General features: G+C 39.0%; 1 protein-coding gene across 3 annotated transcripts in view; it reads left to right on the forward strand.

The window, feature by feature from the left end:
* Nucleotides 1-15,677, forward strand: part of KDM2A (lysine demethylase 2A) — a 91,325-nt gene that overhangs the window by 38,728 nt on the left and 36,920 nt on the right. For all 3 annotated transcript variants that reach the window (XM_013975985.2, XM_018042869.1, XM_018042868.1), the window contains exons 3-5: nt 12,746-12,884; nt 13,619-13,697; nt 14,123-14,169. In XM_013975985.2, the coding sequence (XP_013831439.2) occupies nt 12,746-12,884; nt 13,619-13,697; nt 14,123-14,169 (265 nt within the window). The remainder of the gene's footprint in view (nt 1-12,745; nt 12,885-13,618; nt 13,698-14,122; nt 14,170-15,677) is intronic.

Genomic DNA, 15,677 nt, shown 5'->3' on the forward strand with positions numbered 1-15,677 from the left:
CTAATGAAAATAAGTTAAGACATTTGTTGAGTTGAGGGACAAACTGAATGTTTCTGAGTTCATTACTGTTTCCATTTTTAATGGGTGGTATTTTCCATTTTGTTTATGTGTGGGTAATTTGAAGATTATTTCCTAGTGATCAGTCCTTTCAAAATTCCCTTTTCTGCTCTGGGAGATAAAAATTAGAAAAAGCAAACATTTTATATTCCTTTTAGATAATGATTTCACTTAACTCAGAGTAACTTTTGAATGTCAGATAGTAAGAATGCTAAGTTTAAGAAGTATTCTGTGGTTACAAAAAGGAGGTGAAGATTTGAGAGTGGTACAGAAAGTAGAGTGAGGAATTACACATCTTTTTTCCCCAGCTACTTAAGAAGTAAAACTCCCAAGGTGACTTGGACATTGACAAATGCTATTATTTCCAGTTTCTCTGATGGTTTGACTGGGCTTCTTTTGGAGGATAAACTGATCGAACATTTGCATGTTGATAGAATGTGTAATATTGCTGAGTACTGCTTTTGCCAGTATCCAAGAAGAAAAGTGTATGTATATTCTAGTAAAAACCTTTAGGGGAATGAAAATGTGCCTTTTCTGTAGTGTCTGAACTCACATTATTTCTCTTCAGGATGGTGTTGAGATGCCTCTCTTCATCCTGAATTTCATAGGCTGATTTTGCTACTTACAGCAGTTTTTGTCTTTTATAGAATTGTGGCACTATCATGATTAATTGTGCAGCAGGCACCCTGAACAGTTGATTATACCAAATAGTATGCAGAAAAGCAGGGAACGTTGATGGAAGAGATCCAGCACTGTAACTCATTTCTCAGCCAGTTAGTTTTTTGGAGGACATGTTTGTGGTTGAGGGAGTGAATCCTGCCTCAGGATTTGGGGCTCATTCTGTACACACTAAGTATTTGACATTAGTTCTGAGGGAACTTTTAGGGGAGAAGTTCACTTTGTGTTGTATATCCCTCTGCTTTTGAGCATTCTGCCTTCTCAGCTGTCTTTTTTTCTTTTTTTAAAATCAGAGACTTAGATGTGAATATGCTTCTTGCCAAATTTCTATTTATGGATTACTCTGTCTTGTTGGAATTACTGTGATCTGCTAATGTTTTGTATATATAGAAAGTGTTCTTTGTGCTGTTGGTCTCTGCATAAGTTGATCTTCAGTTAGCCCAGAAATATTTGAAGGCTAAACTGTCAACGAAAGAAATGCAAGCTTTTCAGCTGTGTAGTTGATAAGTACGCCTTCTTTGTAATACAGTAAAGCAGTTGTGTTAAAATTAAGCGCGTGTCTTCCTTTATCCTTGTCCTCAAGCCTCTTAGTATTTTAAGGGCAGTGGGTGTTACATCTAAAGGTAAAAACTTGTGCCCAAGGTTTAGTCACTGTAAGGCAGTGATTCCTACTGTTTTTGTACTACCTTAGGATATTGCCATTAAATTTCTCATTAGATGTAATGAAGTTACCACATTTTTCTAAACAAATTACTTTTATTTTTGAAAAATGTTATTCACCTTCTGTTAAGGAGAGCCTCAGTAATCCAGTGGGAAGGAGTTTAGTTCAGTTCAGTTGCTCAGTCATGTCCGACGCTTTGCGACCCCATGGACTGCCGCATGCCAGGCTTCCCTGTCCTTCACCATCTCCTGGAGATTGCTCAAATTTATGTCCATTGAGTCAGTAATGCCATCCATCAATCTCATCTTCTGTCATCCCTTTCTCCTGCCTTCAGTCTCTCCTAGCATCAGGGTCTTTTCTAATGAGTCGGCCCTTTGCATCAGGTAGCCAACGTATTGCTGCTTCAGTTTCAGCATCAGTCCTTGTAATAAATATTCAAGATTGATTTCCTTTAGGATTGACTGGTTTAATCTCCTTTCAGTCCAAAATACTCTCAGTTCAAAAGCTACAGAGGTCACTGCTACAGAGGAGCAATATAGAATCTATATCCATAGTCCTTGGCACTTAGTAGATGTTCAGTAAAGTTATATTGAATGAGAAAACATTTCTACTCTTAAGTGGAGCCTTCATCAACCATTCTACTACTTCTTCCTCTTGGACTTGAATAAATTCTGTATCTACCTGTCTTAATACATATCACATTAATGGTAATACTGTAATTTATTTACGTGTCTGTCTCCCCCTACTGGCCAGAAATGTTAGCTCTAGACTCTGCCTTTTATCTTTGTATGCAGAGCATCTGGCTATAACTCCATAATGAGTGCCCTGTTATATGAATAAGTATTCAAATAATTTTTATATCACAAACACATGTACACACATAGAAAGGTGATAGGCAGTGATTCATCTACATATGTACCTGCCCCACTGTGTGATCTTACAGTAATATTGGATTTTCAAAAATATGGAAAGAAAGAAAATGAGAACAACACCTTAAAGGTTAGTTGATTTTTAGGATATATATGTATTCATATACATGACTTCCCTGGTGGCTCAGATGGTAAAGCGTCTGCCTGCAGTGTGGGAGATCCAGATTCGATCCCTGGGTTGGGAAGATCTCCTGGAGAAGGAAATGGCAACCCACTCCAGTATTCCTGCCTGGAGAATCCCAGGTTTGGGGGAGCCTGGTAGGCTACAGTCCATGGGGTCGCAAAGAGTTGGACACGACTGAGCAACTTCACTTCAGTTCACTTTTGGATTCATACTTTTGTGAAGGGGACCAGTTGAGAACCTGAGCTTGCTTCTTTCTTTGAAGATGTATAAGAGCTTATTAAGCACTTATCAAGTAGGGATTTGGTGTTTGTTGGAAAGGTTCAGATGTAATCTGTATCACTTTATAAATTTATAAAAAGATGCCCCCAAACTTTTTGTTTAAAGCAATATCATGATGTGGGCTGTGAAAATATAGTTGTTGCTTGGCTTCTTATACCATCATCAGCAAAGAGGCTGTGTAATTAAAACTTTTCTCTGAGGTAGTGAGGTAGATCTATCTCAGATCAGAACTTAGAGACAGTAGGAAATGTAGAAATGAATCTCGGTTAAAAAAAAAATGTTGGCAACATCATCTTTACAGAAAGTGTGGTAAATGTCCCTGACTACAAATACAGAGAATGAAAACAAATTTTAATTAGCATATATAATAAACATACTAGGTTCAAAGCACTCTGATGTAAAGTGGTCTCTGGTTAGAAATTGCAATATTTTTATTTCAGCCAAAATAACTGAATGTCCAGGAAGACAACCAGTAAAAGCTAGAATTAGAAGTCAGGATTGGTGAAATGTTAAATAACATTTAAGGGAAATGTCGTATCCCTTAGCACGTATCAGAAACCTCCCTCCCTTGGGAAGATATTTTGCTCATCTTTCTACCAGGCATGGTGTTCTGGTTTATAGACTGCTTCATTGCCAGCAGCCCCACCACTTCATGTCCTTGCTCTGCCGGAGCCATTTCAGTTTTCTGGGATCTCCTTTGACAGTTTCTTCAGCTGCCCCAAGCCCCTGGTCTGGCCAGAGTTCGTCGCTTAGTGATTTCAGTAGTAGAGAGTAGTGGTTAAGACCATGGGTTCTAGAATTGGGTCCCAGTCCCAGCTGGACCAGTTACTAGCTTTGTAACTTGGGCAGGTTACTCTGTCCTTCATTTGCCTTTTGTCATAGAGAAGAGAGGATAGTATCCTTACATGTGTTAATACATGCAGAATGCTTGTTACAGTACTTGGCACATAGTCAACACTGGAATGTTAACTGCTGTTACTACTGTTACTTTTTCCTGGCATCATAGTTCACCTTCAAACCAGTAGCCCTTTTGGGTGTCATTAATAAAAAAGCAACTGCCTTTTCATACTTTATACAATTTCTTCATTCTCTGACTCCTTTGATCCCTTAGGGAATGGTAATTGCCTAAGCTCTCCAGAAATAACTGCCTTAACATCTGGTTGATTGAGATACACGGAGATTTGTTTAATATGGGGGGGCCGTGGGGAGGACAGGAGGATGATGTGGAAGTCCCTTGGAGGGCTGCCCTACCAACCCACCACTCGTGCCTCTCAGTGTCCCTAGTCAGGACAGAGGGGGGCTATAGGTCAGCAAAATGTCAACACAGTATAATATAATGTAAGAGAGAGCAAGGCTGAGAATCAGGTGGTGAGGACTTTATTGTAGAGCACAAAGGGACCTTGTATTATTTACCTCCAAGGGAAAATTAGGATCTAGAGAGGTTAAATGATTCACTTAACTGCCTAAGATCACACAGTAAAGTGTCTGTAGTAGAATTGACAAGGGATAAGCTCTCCTTTTAGATTAGCTTTCTTGTTTTTCTGTTTTCTAAAAGGGTAAACTTAGGTCAGTTTTACCTTTCTTCTTTGTAAAATAATTCCATCATATTTCCTGATTCTCAGAAGTTATCGTAGGCAAAAACTACTTGATATAAAATGAAGGAATTGTACAGTGACTCTTAACGGGAGATTTTTGATATATTGCATTATTTTTAGAAATTGGAAGATATTTGCAACAAAACTTGCCGTTCTAACCATTTTAAGCAAATTAATTCAGTGGTGTTAATTCACAGTGTGGTGCTGGCATCATTACTGTTTCCAAAACTTTTTTCATTACCCCAGATGGAAATTGTGTAATCATAAAATGGTGACTTCCCTTTCCTCTTCCCCCCAGCCCCTGGTAATCTCTAATCTCTTTCTGTCTCTATGAATTTGTCTATTTTAGGTATCTCATAAGTGGAATCATACAATATTTTATCTTTTGTCTGACCTGTTTCACTTAGCATAATTCTTCAGGGTTTACCCATGTTGATGCAGGTGTCAGATCTCCATTTTGTTTTATAGCTGAATAATATTTCGTTGTATATATAAATACTACATTTTATTTGTCAATGGAAATTTGGGGCTGTTTCCTTTTTTTTTTTTTTTTGACCATCATGAATAATGGCATTATGAACACTGGTGTTGTAGTGTCTGAGTCCCTGCTTCTGGTTGTTTTCTTGGTTCTAGAAGTAGAATTACTGGATCATATGGCAATTCTGTGTTAAATCTTTTGAGGAATTGCTGTACTTTTTTTTCACACAGGCTGCAACCAGCAGTGCATAAGCATTTTAGTTCCCCACTTCCTTGATAACTTTTGTTATTTTGTGGGTTTTTTGGTTTTTTTTTGTTTGTTTGTTTTTTCTTTTTTGGTGATAGGAATCTTAAAGGATGTGAAGTAGTATCTCACTATGGGTTTGATTTGTGGTGATGTTTGGCATCTTTTCCAGTGCATATTGACCATTTGGGTGTCTTCTTTGGAGAAATTCCTATTTAAGTCCTTTGCCCATTTTTGGATTGGGTTGTTTCTTTTGTTGTTGTTGAATTACAAGAGTTCTTTATATATTCTAGATACTAATCCCATGTCAGATGTATGATTTGCAGATATTTTCTCCTGCGGTTTCTTTTCACTCTGTAGATAGTGTTTTTTGCACAAATTTTAAAAATTTTGATGAAGTCCAGTTTACCTGTTTTTTTTTTTCTTTTGCTTTTGATGTCATTTAAAAAAATCCTCTAAAGCTAATGCTGTGAAGATTTTCCCTTGTTTACTTCTAAGAATTTTATAGTTTTAGCTGTTAGTTTAGGTCTTTGATGTGTTTTGAGTTAATTTTTTGTACCAAATGAAATGGTTTAAGGTAAGGGTCTGACACATTCTCTTGAATGCAGATACCTAGTTTCCCTTGCATCTTTTGTTGAAAATGTTTTTAATCTTGAACTTAAATCTCACAGCCACGTGTGGCTAGCAGCTAACATTTTGGACAGCTCGGATCTAGCTGATCTTTAATTTTTCTCCTTTAATCTGTTAATGTGGTAAATGACATTAGTCGATGGAGTTGAAATTCTCAGAACTAACAAACTGCTTTTGCATTTCTGGCACAGCATGGTGGTTCATGAAATACTTAAGGACTTTCTTAAGTCACTTATCTATGTGTCCTTTCATATAAAGTCAACTGAAATGGCTATGAAAATTTAGAAGAAAATTTTGCTTTCTCAAAAAATGTTATTAGGCAAGATTTGGTCTGGTCTTTATTATAAAAATACATTGCCTTACTTTAATATGTGCATTGTATTAACCTTTTTTCTGTTATAGACTGCCCACCATTATTTTGTATTGAGATAGAATTCATAATTCACCCTTTTAGAGTGTACAACTCAGGAACTTCCCTGGTGATCCAGTGGCTAAGACTCCACATTCCCAGCGCAGGGGGCCTGGGTTCAGTCTTGCTCAGGGAACTAGATCCACATGCCGCCACTAAGAGCTTGCATACCGCAACAAAGAGTGACAATGCCACATACCTCAATTGAGACCCAATGCAGCCAAATAAATATTTTTAAAAATAATAATAAAGTGCACAATTCAGTAGTTTTATCTACAAAGTTGTGAAAACATTCAAGTGAAGTCGCTCAGTCGTGTCCAATTCTTTGTGACCCCATGGACTGAAGCTTACCAGGCTCCTCCATCCATGGAATTTTCCAGGCAAGGGTACTGGAGTGGGTTGCCATTTCCTTCTCCAGGGGATCTTCCCAACCCAGGGATCGAACCCAGGTCTCCCGCATTGTAGACAGACACTTTACCACCTGAGCCACCGGGGAAGTCCTCTGTGAAAACATTACTAGTATCTAATTCTAAAATATTTTCATCACCCCAGTACACATTAGCAGTTACTCTCCATCTCTCTTCTCTCCAGCCTATGTCTTTATAGATTCTGTACATTTCAGATAAAGGTAATCATAAAATATATGGTCTTTTGTAATTAGCTTATTTCACTTAGTGTTTTTGTCGAAGTTCATCTGTGGTTGCAGCATTTCTCAGTACTTCACTCCCTTCTATTATTGCTTAACTATATTACATTGTATGGATGTATTGCTCAGTCCCTAAGTTGTGTCCAACTCTTTGCCACCCCATGGACTGCAGCGCTCCAGGCTTCCATGTCCTTCACCATCTTCCTGAGTTTGCTCAAACTTATTTCCATTGAGTCAGTAATGTCATCCAACCATCTTATCCTCTCACGCCGTCTTCTCCTTTTGCCCTCAATCTTTCTCAGCATCAAGGTCTTTTCCAGTGAGTCAGCTCTTTGCATCAGGTGGCCAAAGTATTGGAGCTCCAGCTTCAGCACCAGTTCTTCCAATGAATATTCAGGGTTGACTTCCTTTAGGATTGACTGGCTTGATCTCCTTGCTGTCCAAGGGACTCTCAAGAGTCTTTTCCAGCACCACAGTTCAAAAGCATCAGTTCTTCAGCTCTCAGCCTCCTTTATGAGCCAACTCTCACATCCATACGTGACTGCTGGAAAAACCGTAGCTTTGACTATACAGACCTTTGTTGGCAAAATGATTATCTCTACTTTTTAATACGCTGTCTAGGTTTGTCATAGCTATTCTTCCAGGGAGCAAGGATCTTTTAATTTCAAGCGTGGCTGCAGTCACCATCTGCATTGATTTTAGAGCCCAAGAAAATGAAATCTGACAGTTTCCACATTTTCTCCATCTATTTGCCATGTAGTTATAGGACCACATGCCATGATCTTCACTTTTTGAAAGTTGAGTTTTAAACCAGCTTTTTCACTCTCCTCTTTTCACCTTCATCAAAAGGCTCTTTAGTACCTCTTCACTTTCTGCCCTTAAAGTGTTATCATTTGCATACTTGAGGTTATTGATATTTCTCCCCACAATTTTTTTTAAATTTTTATTTATCTTTTTCTCCCCACAATCTTGATTCCAGATTGTGCTTCATCCAGCCCAGCATTTCTCATGATATACTCTGCATATAAGTTAAATATAAGCGTGACAATATACAGCCTACAAGTACTCCTTTCCCAATTTTGAACCAGTCCATTGTTCCATGTCCAATTGTAACTTTTGCTGCTCGTCCTGCATATAGGTTTCTCAGGAGGCAGGTAATGTGGTCTGGTACTCCCATCTTATTAAGAATATCCACAGTTTGTTTTGATCCACACAGTCATAGGGATTACCATAGTCAATGAACCAGAAGTAAATGTTTTTTTTTGAATCCCCTTGCTTTTTCTATGATTCTGACAGATGTTGGCAATTTGATCTCTGATTCCTCTGCCTATTCTGAATCCAGCTTGTACAGCTGGAAGTTCTTGGTTCACGTACTGCTGAAGCCTAGCTTGAAGGATTTTCAGCATAATCTTGCTGGCATGTGAAAGAAGTGCAATTGTGTGGTAATTTGAGCTTTCTTTGGTATTGCTTTTCTTTGGGATTGGCATGAAAACTGACCTTTTCCAGTCCTGTGGCCACTGCTGAGTTTTCCGAATTTGCTGGCATATTGAGTGCAGCACTTAAACAGCATCATCTTTTTTTTGAAATAGCTCAGCTGAAACTCCATCACTTCTACTAGTTTTGTTTGTAGTAATGCGTCCTAAGGCCCACTTGACTTCACACTCCAAGATGTCTGACTCTGGGTGAGTGACCACATCATCATGGTTGTCTGAATCCTTAAGAGCTTTCTTGTACGGTTTTTCCATGTATATTTGCCACCTTTTCTTAATCTCTTCTGGTTCTGTTAGGTTCTTGCCAATTTTGTCCTTTACTGTGCCCATCTTGGCATGAAATATTCCCTTGGTATCTCCAGTTTTCTGAAAGAGATCTCTAGTCTTTCCCATTCTGTTTTTTTCCTCTGTTGCTTTGCATTGGCCACTTAAGAAGGCTTTCTTATCTCTCCTTGCTATTTCTGGAACTCTGCATTCAATTAGATATATCTTTCCCTTTCTCCTTTGCCTTTCACTTTTCTTTTCTCGGGTATTTGTAAGACCTTCTCAGACAACCACTTTGCCTTCTTGCTTTTCTTTTTCTTGGGGATGGTTTTGGTCACCACCTCCTGTACAGTGTTACGAACCTCCATCCATAGTTTTTCAGGCACTTTGTCTACCAGATTTAATCCCTTGAATCTATTTATCACCTCCACTGTATTGTAAGGGATTTGATTTAGGTCATACATGAATAGCCTAGTGATTTTCCCTACTTTCTTCAATTTGAGCCTGAATTTTGCAGTAAAGAGCTGATGATCTGAGCCATAGCTAGCTCTAGGTCTTGTTTTTGCTGACTGTACAGAGCTTCTCTATCTTCGGCTGCAAAGAATATAATCAGTCTGATTTGGATACTGACCATCTGGTGATGTCCCTGTGTAGAGTCATCTCTTGTGTTGTTGGAAGAGAGTGTATGGATATATACTATATTTTATTTTCCCATTTGTGATCACCCATTGGTTATAATGAATAATGTTGCTGTGAACATTAGTATGTGTGTTTTTGTGTGGACATGTTTTCATTTTCTTGGATAGATACTTAGAAATGAAATTTCTGGGTCATATGGTAACTCTCAACCAGTTTGAGGAACTGCAAGACTCTCTTTCCATAGAGTTGTCTTGTTCTATATTCCCACTAGCTATGGGAGGCTGTATGAGGCTTTTGCTTTTTCACATCCTCACCAGCACTTACTACCTAGTAGGTTAAGTCTTTCATCCATTTTGAGTTAATTTTTGTGTATGGTAAAAGATAGTGGTTCAGTTTCATTCTTTTGTGTGTAGCTGTCCACATTTCCCAACACCATTTATTGAAGAGACTGTCCTTTCCCTGTTATATGTTCTTGCCTCCTTTGTCATAAATTAATTGACCTTGTATGTGAGGAGGTTATTTCTGTGTGCAAATGAATGCTTTCTAAAAATGATTGTTGTGGGAAACCATATTTATTTCAGTGGTATTGCTCTTGCTTTTTGACATGCTTAGAACTCATCTTTTGGAGTTCTTTTCTAAGACACATATGTGAAATAAGGTGAGGAAGAGAACTGAGTGATGGCTTTCAAAACACAAACCCGTTTAAGAAATCTGTCAGCGAAGATAACCAGCCTCCCTTCAAATATAAAGGTACCTAAAAGTATTTTCGAGCATTGGTGGCATTTTTAGAGTAAGAGGTCTACTAAAAATAGATCTTTTGGCCTTTAAGCTGTGACTTATGACAACAAACTGCTAGGTAAGAGTGTTATAAGGGGTTTTTTTGCCGAACTTGGGAAAGATAACAGGTATTCATCAGTGTTTCTACCTAAAACTGGTAAATTGAATCTCGCTCTCCTCTGGTGTGTAACCATCAGTTTTATTTACTTTAATTTTAATTTCTTGTTTCTGCCCTTTCCCTGGTCCCATTCCCTAAGAGACTTTTCTCCAGTGTCTCATTTTCTTAACGTGTTTATATAAATTCTGGTGCTGTGTAATTGATTCTAGATCATCAGTATCTAAATTCCAGGTTTGGTTGTTCTTAGCACATACTCCTTCTCACCCAGACCTCCCCCACCCATTGGAACCTCAGTTGATGAGCAGGTGGTCGGGGGTGGGGATGATGGGCAGCGGAGGGCCCGGGGAACCTCACCAGGAAACTAAGGACCAAACCAGCCTCTTTTTCCATTCCCAGTTTTATTTTTTTTTAACCCAAGGCATGCTGTGCTCCCTGTTTCCTTCTATTTGTGTTGATAGGGAGAGGGGTGTTCTGAGTGGGGTGGTAGATATTTTTTTATTCGTTTAAACTATTTTAATACTCAGAGGGATCTGGGAAAGGTAAAGTGAGGAGCTCCGCTTGGGTGTAACCAGGTGGTGGTAGGGTCTGGGCTAGGCAGGCCCTTGTGTAAGCAGTGGCAGGTACCTTTAGCTGTAGATTGGAAGGAAGCCATGGAATGTCTCTCTGAAAATCCTTCTTTTGCTAGTCTGCCTTCTGAGATTTGGCTTCTGATCTTCTCCCATGACACACGCATCTTTCCCCAATATCTTGAACCCTGGGGTTTTATGTTAACAGGGCTTCCCTGGTGGCTCAGGTGATTAAGAGTCTACCTGCACTGTGGGAGACCTGAGTTGGGAAGATCCCCTTGAGGAGGGCATGGCAACCGACTCCAGTGTTCTTGCCTGGAGAATCCCCCTAGACAGAGGAGCCTGGTGGACTGCAGTCTGTGGGGTCGCACAGAGTTGGACACAGTGGAGCGACTAAGCACAGCACAGCCTGGAGCTGGGCTGCCTCACCGTTGACGCCCACACAAGTTGTCCCATGTGCATGTGTTACAGAAATTTCAGCAAGTTTTAATACTGGCTAAACTAAACTAACTATACCAAAAGGTAAATTTGCAGCATAAGCAACATGTTATCTTAAGAAAAAAATTAAAAGTGTACAACTCAGTGGTTTTTAGTATATTCAAGGTGGTGCAGATGTCACCACTGTTTAGTTCTAGAACATTTTTAATTGTTCCCCAAAGAAGCCCACGTTGTTAAGTTACTTTCTATCCCTCTGTCTCCCCAGCCCCTAGCATCCATTAATCTACTTTCTGTCTCTGTGGATTTGCCTGTTCTGGACATTTCATGAAAATGAAAATGGCTTTTTGAGGGTAGTGACTAAGTATGTGGAGCTGCCCCATGAGCCAGAGCTATTATATCTCCTCCTCTTCCACTTCCCTGTTGTACACAGTAAAGGTCATTTGTACAGCAGAAAATTAAAATAAAAAATGAAATTATGTAACACTCGATCTGTTGTGTTTGGCATCTTTCACTTAGTATGTTGTTTTCAAGATTCTTCCATGTGTAGCGCATAACAGTACTTTGTTCTTTTTTGTGGCCAAATAATATTCCATTGTGTAAATATACCACATTTTGTTAATCCATTCATCAACTGACTGACATTTGGGTTGTTTCTGCCATTTGGCTGTTATAAATAATGTTCTGCTCTGAGCATCTGCATTTTAGATATGTTTTTAATTGTTTTGGATATACCCCTAGGAGGAGAATAGCTGAATCATGATTTACTGTTTAATGTTTTGAGAAACTGCCAAACTTTTCCAGAATGGCTGCAATATTTTACATTCCCATCAACATTGGAGAAAGAAATGGCAATCCACTCCAGTATTCTTGCCTGGAGAATCCCATGGACGCGACTTCACCTTCACCTTCAACATTATGTTAGGGTTCCAGTTTCTCCACATTCTCTTCAACACTTGTTATTGTCTGCCTTTTTTGGTAATAGCCGTCCTGGTGGGTGTAAAGTGGTATATTGTTGTGGTATTAATCTGTATCTTCCCTAATGACCAGTAATCCTAAGCACTTTTTATGTGCTTGTTGACCATTCGTATGTTTTCGTTTGGGAAGACATTATCTTTAATGCTAAGTATTGATGGTCTGCTCTTTGGAATGCTGTTGCTTAGGTTAACTTTATCTGCTGTAAAAGAGGTTTTGCTTCATTAATTAAAATGTTTTAGTCTATTCTCAAAGGTTGTTTTAGAAAGCTAATCCAGAAGTAGACTTCCCCATAAAAAAATCATGTTTTGTATCCTGGTCTGTAAAGTCTATAAAGACAGTTTGTCCACCCTCTGATAAACGATGGTAGATAAATTAAATGTTTCATTGGACTTTTCCTGGTGGTCTAGTGGTTAAAGCTTTGTGCTCCCAATGCAAGGGGTGTGGGTTCAGTCCCTAGTCAGGGAACTAAGATCTCATGCTGTGTGGTGCAGCCAGGAAAAAAAATGTTTAGTAGACCCTATTTGGTCATATTTTTGTTGTAAATTTATCTGTAGGCTCAAAGAGTTAGCAGTGTAAAATTTACAAGTGGGGAACTTAGTGACTCATTTTAAATTTCGTACATTGTGAGAATATTAGCTGACCTTTATTTGAGAAAAAGATCTACAAAGCAAGGCAAATGGATGCTTAACATAGCAACTGAAAATCTTGAAAAGGTATATGATTTCATCCTTCTGTCCCTCTCTCCCCAGCGTGGTACCATGCGACGACGCTATGAAGATGATGGCATTTCAGATGATGAAATTGAAGGGAAAAGAACTTTTGACTTGGAAGAGAAACTCCACACCAACAAATACAATGCAAATTTTGTTACTTTTATGGAAGGAAAAGGTCAGTATCATTTGGATTCAGACCTGCAGCCACTTGATGTAGGAGGTTGTAGACTGTCGGAGCTGTGGGCTCAGCATGTCTGCAGCCAAAATACTGCCTGTTAATGCTGTGATGCTGTTTATCTTTATTTTCTCTTGTTACACAATGCCACTCATGCACCAGCCTCCCCTGGCCCCCCAGTCCTACCCCATGAGTCATTCTCTGCTATATTGGAAGAAGCAAGTGTTTATTAGGACAGGAATGTTGGGATTTTTATCCTAAAGGCCTTTCCCTTCTCTCATCCCTTGGTTTGGGTTTAATTAAGAAGAGTTAAGCATGTACCTGCGCCACCATGACTGAGCTCCATGTGTGTCATGCAGCTTTGTTCCTGGGCAAACTGACAAGGATGTCATGATATGTATTGCAGTGGGCAGAATTAAATTTTAGGCTGTTAAGGCACAGGATGTGATTTCTGCTTGGGATTTATGAGATGACTCAATAGTACTATCCCCTGTTGGTTAAATTCTGAATTATTGTGGGACTATAGATTTAGCAAAGCCCTTGAGTCCTGCTTCTCAGTGTGCCCTCCCTATACCTCAAGAGATGTTTCTTAGTAACAAGCATGTATTACCTAACAGCAAAACTGTATACACAGAAATAGCAAACACCATCTCTTATCGTATTACATAGCTCCTTTTATCTTTTTCCAGCTAAACCTCTTGGCCTTTCTAACAATTGTTTTCTTATGGTGACAGATTTTAATGTAGAGTATATCCAGCGGGGTGGCTTAAGAGATCCTCTGATTTTCAAGAATTCCGATGGACTTGGAATAAAGTAAGTGTTCACTGTTGGGTTTGGCTGCAAAGTGGCCACATTACACCCAGGGCTATAGACAGTGCAGTATTGATAATCCAAAGCATAGATCATTGAAACTGTCTGAAGTGTGTTGTTATACGTAAATGAGAAAATATAGATGAACTATAAAGAAAATAAATGTAAATCTCCTGAAATCTACCACCCTGAATAATCACTATTAACCTTTTCTCATATATTTTTTCCTACATATATATGTACACCTGTTTATATATGTATAAACATGTTTATATACGTATAAACATTTATATTTAAAATATATTTTTTAATCCTCAATTTGAAGATTGATGGGGCTTGACTGGGGAATTCTTAGTTCTTTAAGAAAAAACTCACCCTGAGTAGAATAGTTGTGCTTCCCATTATACTTACTGGTGTTTGTTTCATAGGATGCCAGATCCAGACTTCACTGTGAATGATGTGAAAATGTGTGTGGGTAAGTGTTACACTCGAGGCCTTTGTCTTTGAGGCAAAGATATAAGATTTACAGCTGAGTCTTAAATCTCTTACTGAGATTTTAAGGTTTAAGAGCATTAAACTATTTATTTGAAGTATATACTACTTGAAATAGTGTCTTGATTAGATACTACTATTTAGCAACTGAGAATTTTCTCAAAGGGAGTTACCGAAGTTGCTTCAGTGAGTACTTCTCATGAGACATACAGCATCTGAACATCGGCCTCTTTCCTGCCTTCCAGTTTTACCACTGTGCCCTTCCTTCTCTCCATGAAGAGCCTGCCTTCCAGGGTAAAATTTCAAAAGTAGAATTGTATTTCTCTGAGTCAAGAATGAAACCTCATTTATGATTCTCGTCCTTCCCTAAAAGCCATAGAGAAATTTCCAGAAAATTTTCACTAACGCTACATTTGGCAACATGGCTAAGGTTTGAAACTTCGTAAACTGCGAAGTAAATACATTAAAATATCTCTTCATCAGTGTTTGGTTAACTTGAGTCTTTAATCAGATTTGTATTTCATTATATTCAAAATTTAGGGGGGGAAAGGCAAATTAGAGCAGTGTAATTAAAGAAGAAAACTTCTGGTGTCACTAAGTGAAGTCACTCAGTCATGTCCGACTCTTTGCAACCCCATGGACTGTAGCCTGCCAGGCTCCAGGGATTTTCCAGGCCAGAAAACTGGAGTGGGTTCTGTTCACTTCTCCAAGGGCTCTTCCCAGTTGAAGGATTGAACCCTGGTCTCCCACATTGCAGGCAAATTTTTAACCATCCGAACCACCGGGAAAGGCTTTGGTTCAATTTTCTGCACATCATTGGAGTTCATTGTGGCCCTGAGACATGCCAGGATCCTCAGGAATTCAGAGATTGTTACTCTCATATACATGATCAGGCAGTAAAGTGGATTAAAATGTTTTAGAAATATTTCTAACAGAATGTGAAATGAAAGGAGCTTTGGATGCTCTCCCCCTGACAGCTTCTGTTGTGCCTCGTCCTCTGTGCGGAAGCTTCAGTGCAGGCTCTCCCTTTGAAATGAAGTATTGCAGTACTGTCTCTTGGCCACTTGAGGGCTTTTTTTAGACAGCTGAAAAACTGTTTAGCCAAGGGGTGAATGTCAGAGGTAGAGGAAGGTTCTCTAAATCGCTGTATTTTTCACTCCCCTACATGTTTCTTTGTTAGATGCCGCTTTTCTTCCTGTCACTGTGTATTTCCTATTACTCAGCACAGTCTCTGGGGTGTAGTAGATACTCAGTAAATCTGTTTAGTAGTTACTCTTCACAAGGCAGGGTTCTCAGGGGGCTTCAGAAAACCTAATAGTAGAGTACTTATTGGTTTGTTACTTGACTTTTCCTAATGACCTCCAGGAAGTAATTCTTTAGATCCATAAGTTAATGAGCCACCACAGCTTTTCTCTATTGGTCAGGCATTCTTATGGGTCTATAGTCCACCCCACTCCAGTACTCTTGCCTGGAAAATCCCATGGATGGAGG

Source organism: Capra hircus, chromosome 29 (assembly GCF_001704415.2).
Source record: "Capra hircus breed San Clemente chromosome 29, ASM170441v1, whole genome shotgun sequence".
Taxonomy (NCBI): domain Eukaryota; kingdom Metazoa; phylum Chordata; class Mammalia; order Artiodactyla; family Bovidae; genus Capra; species Capra hircus.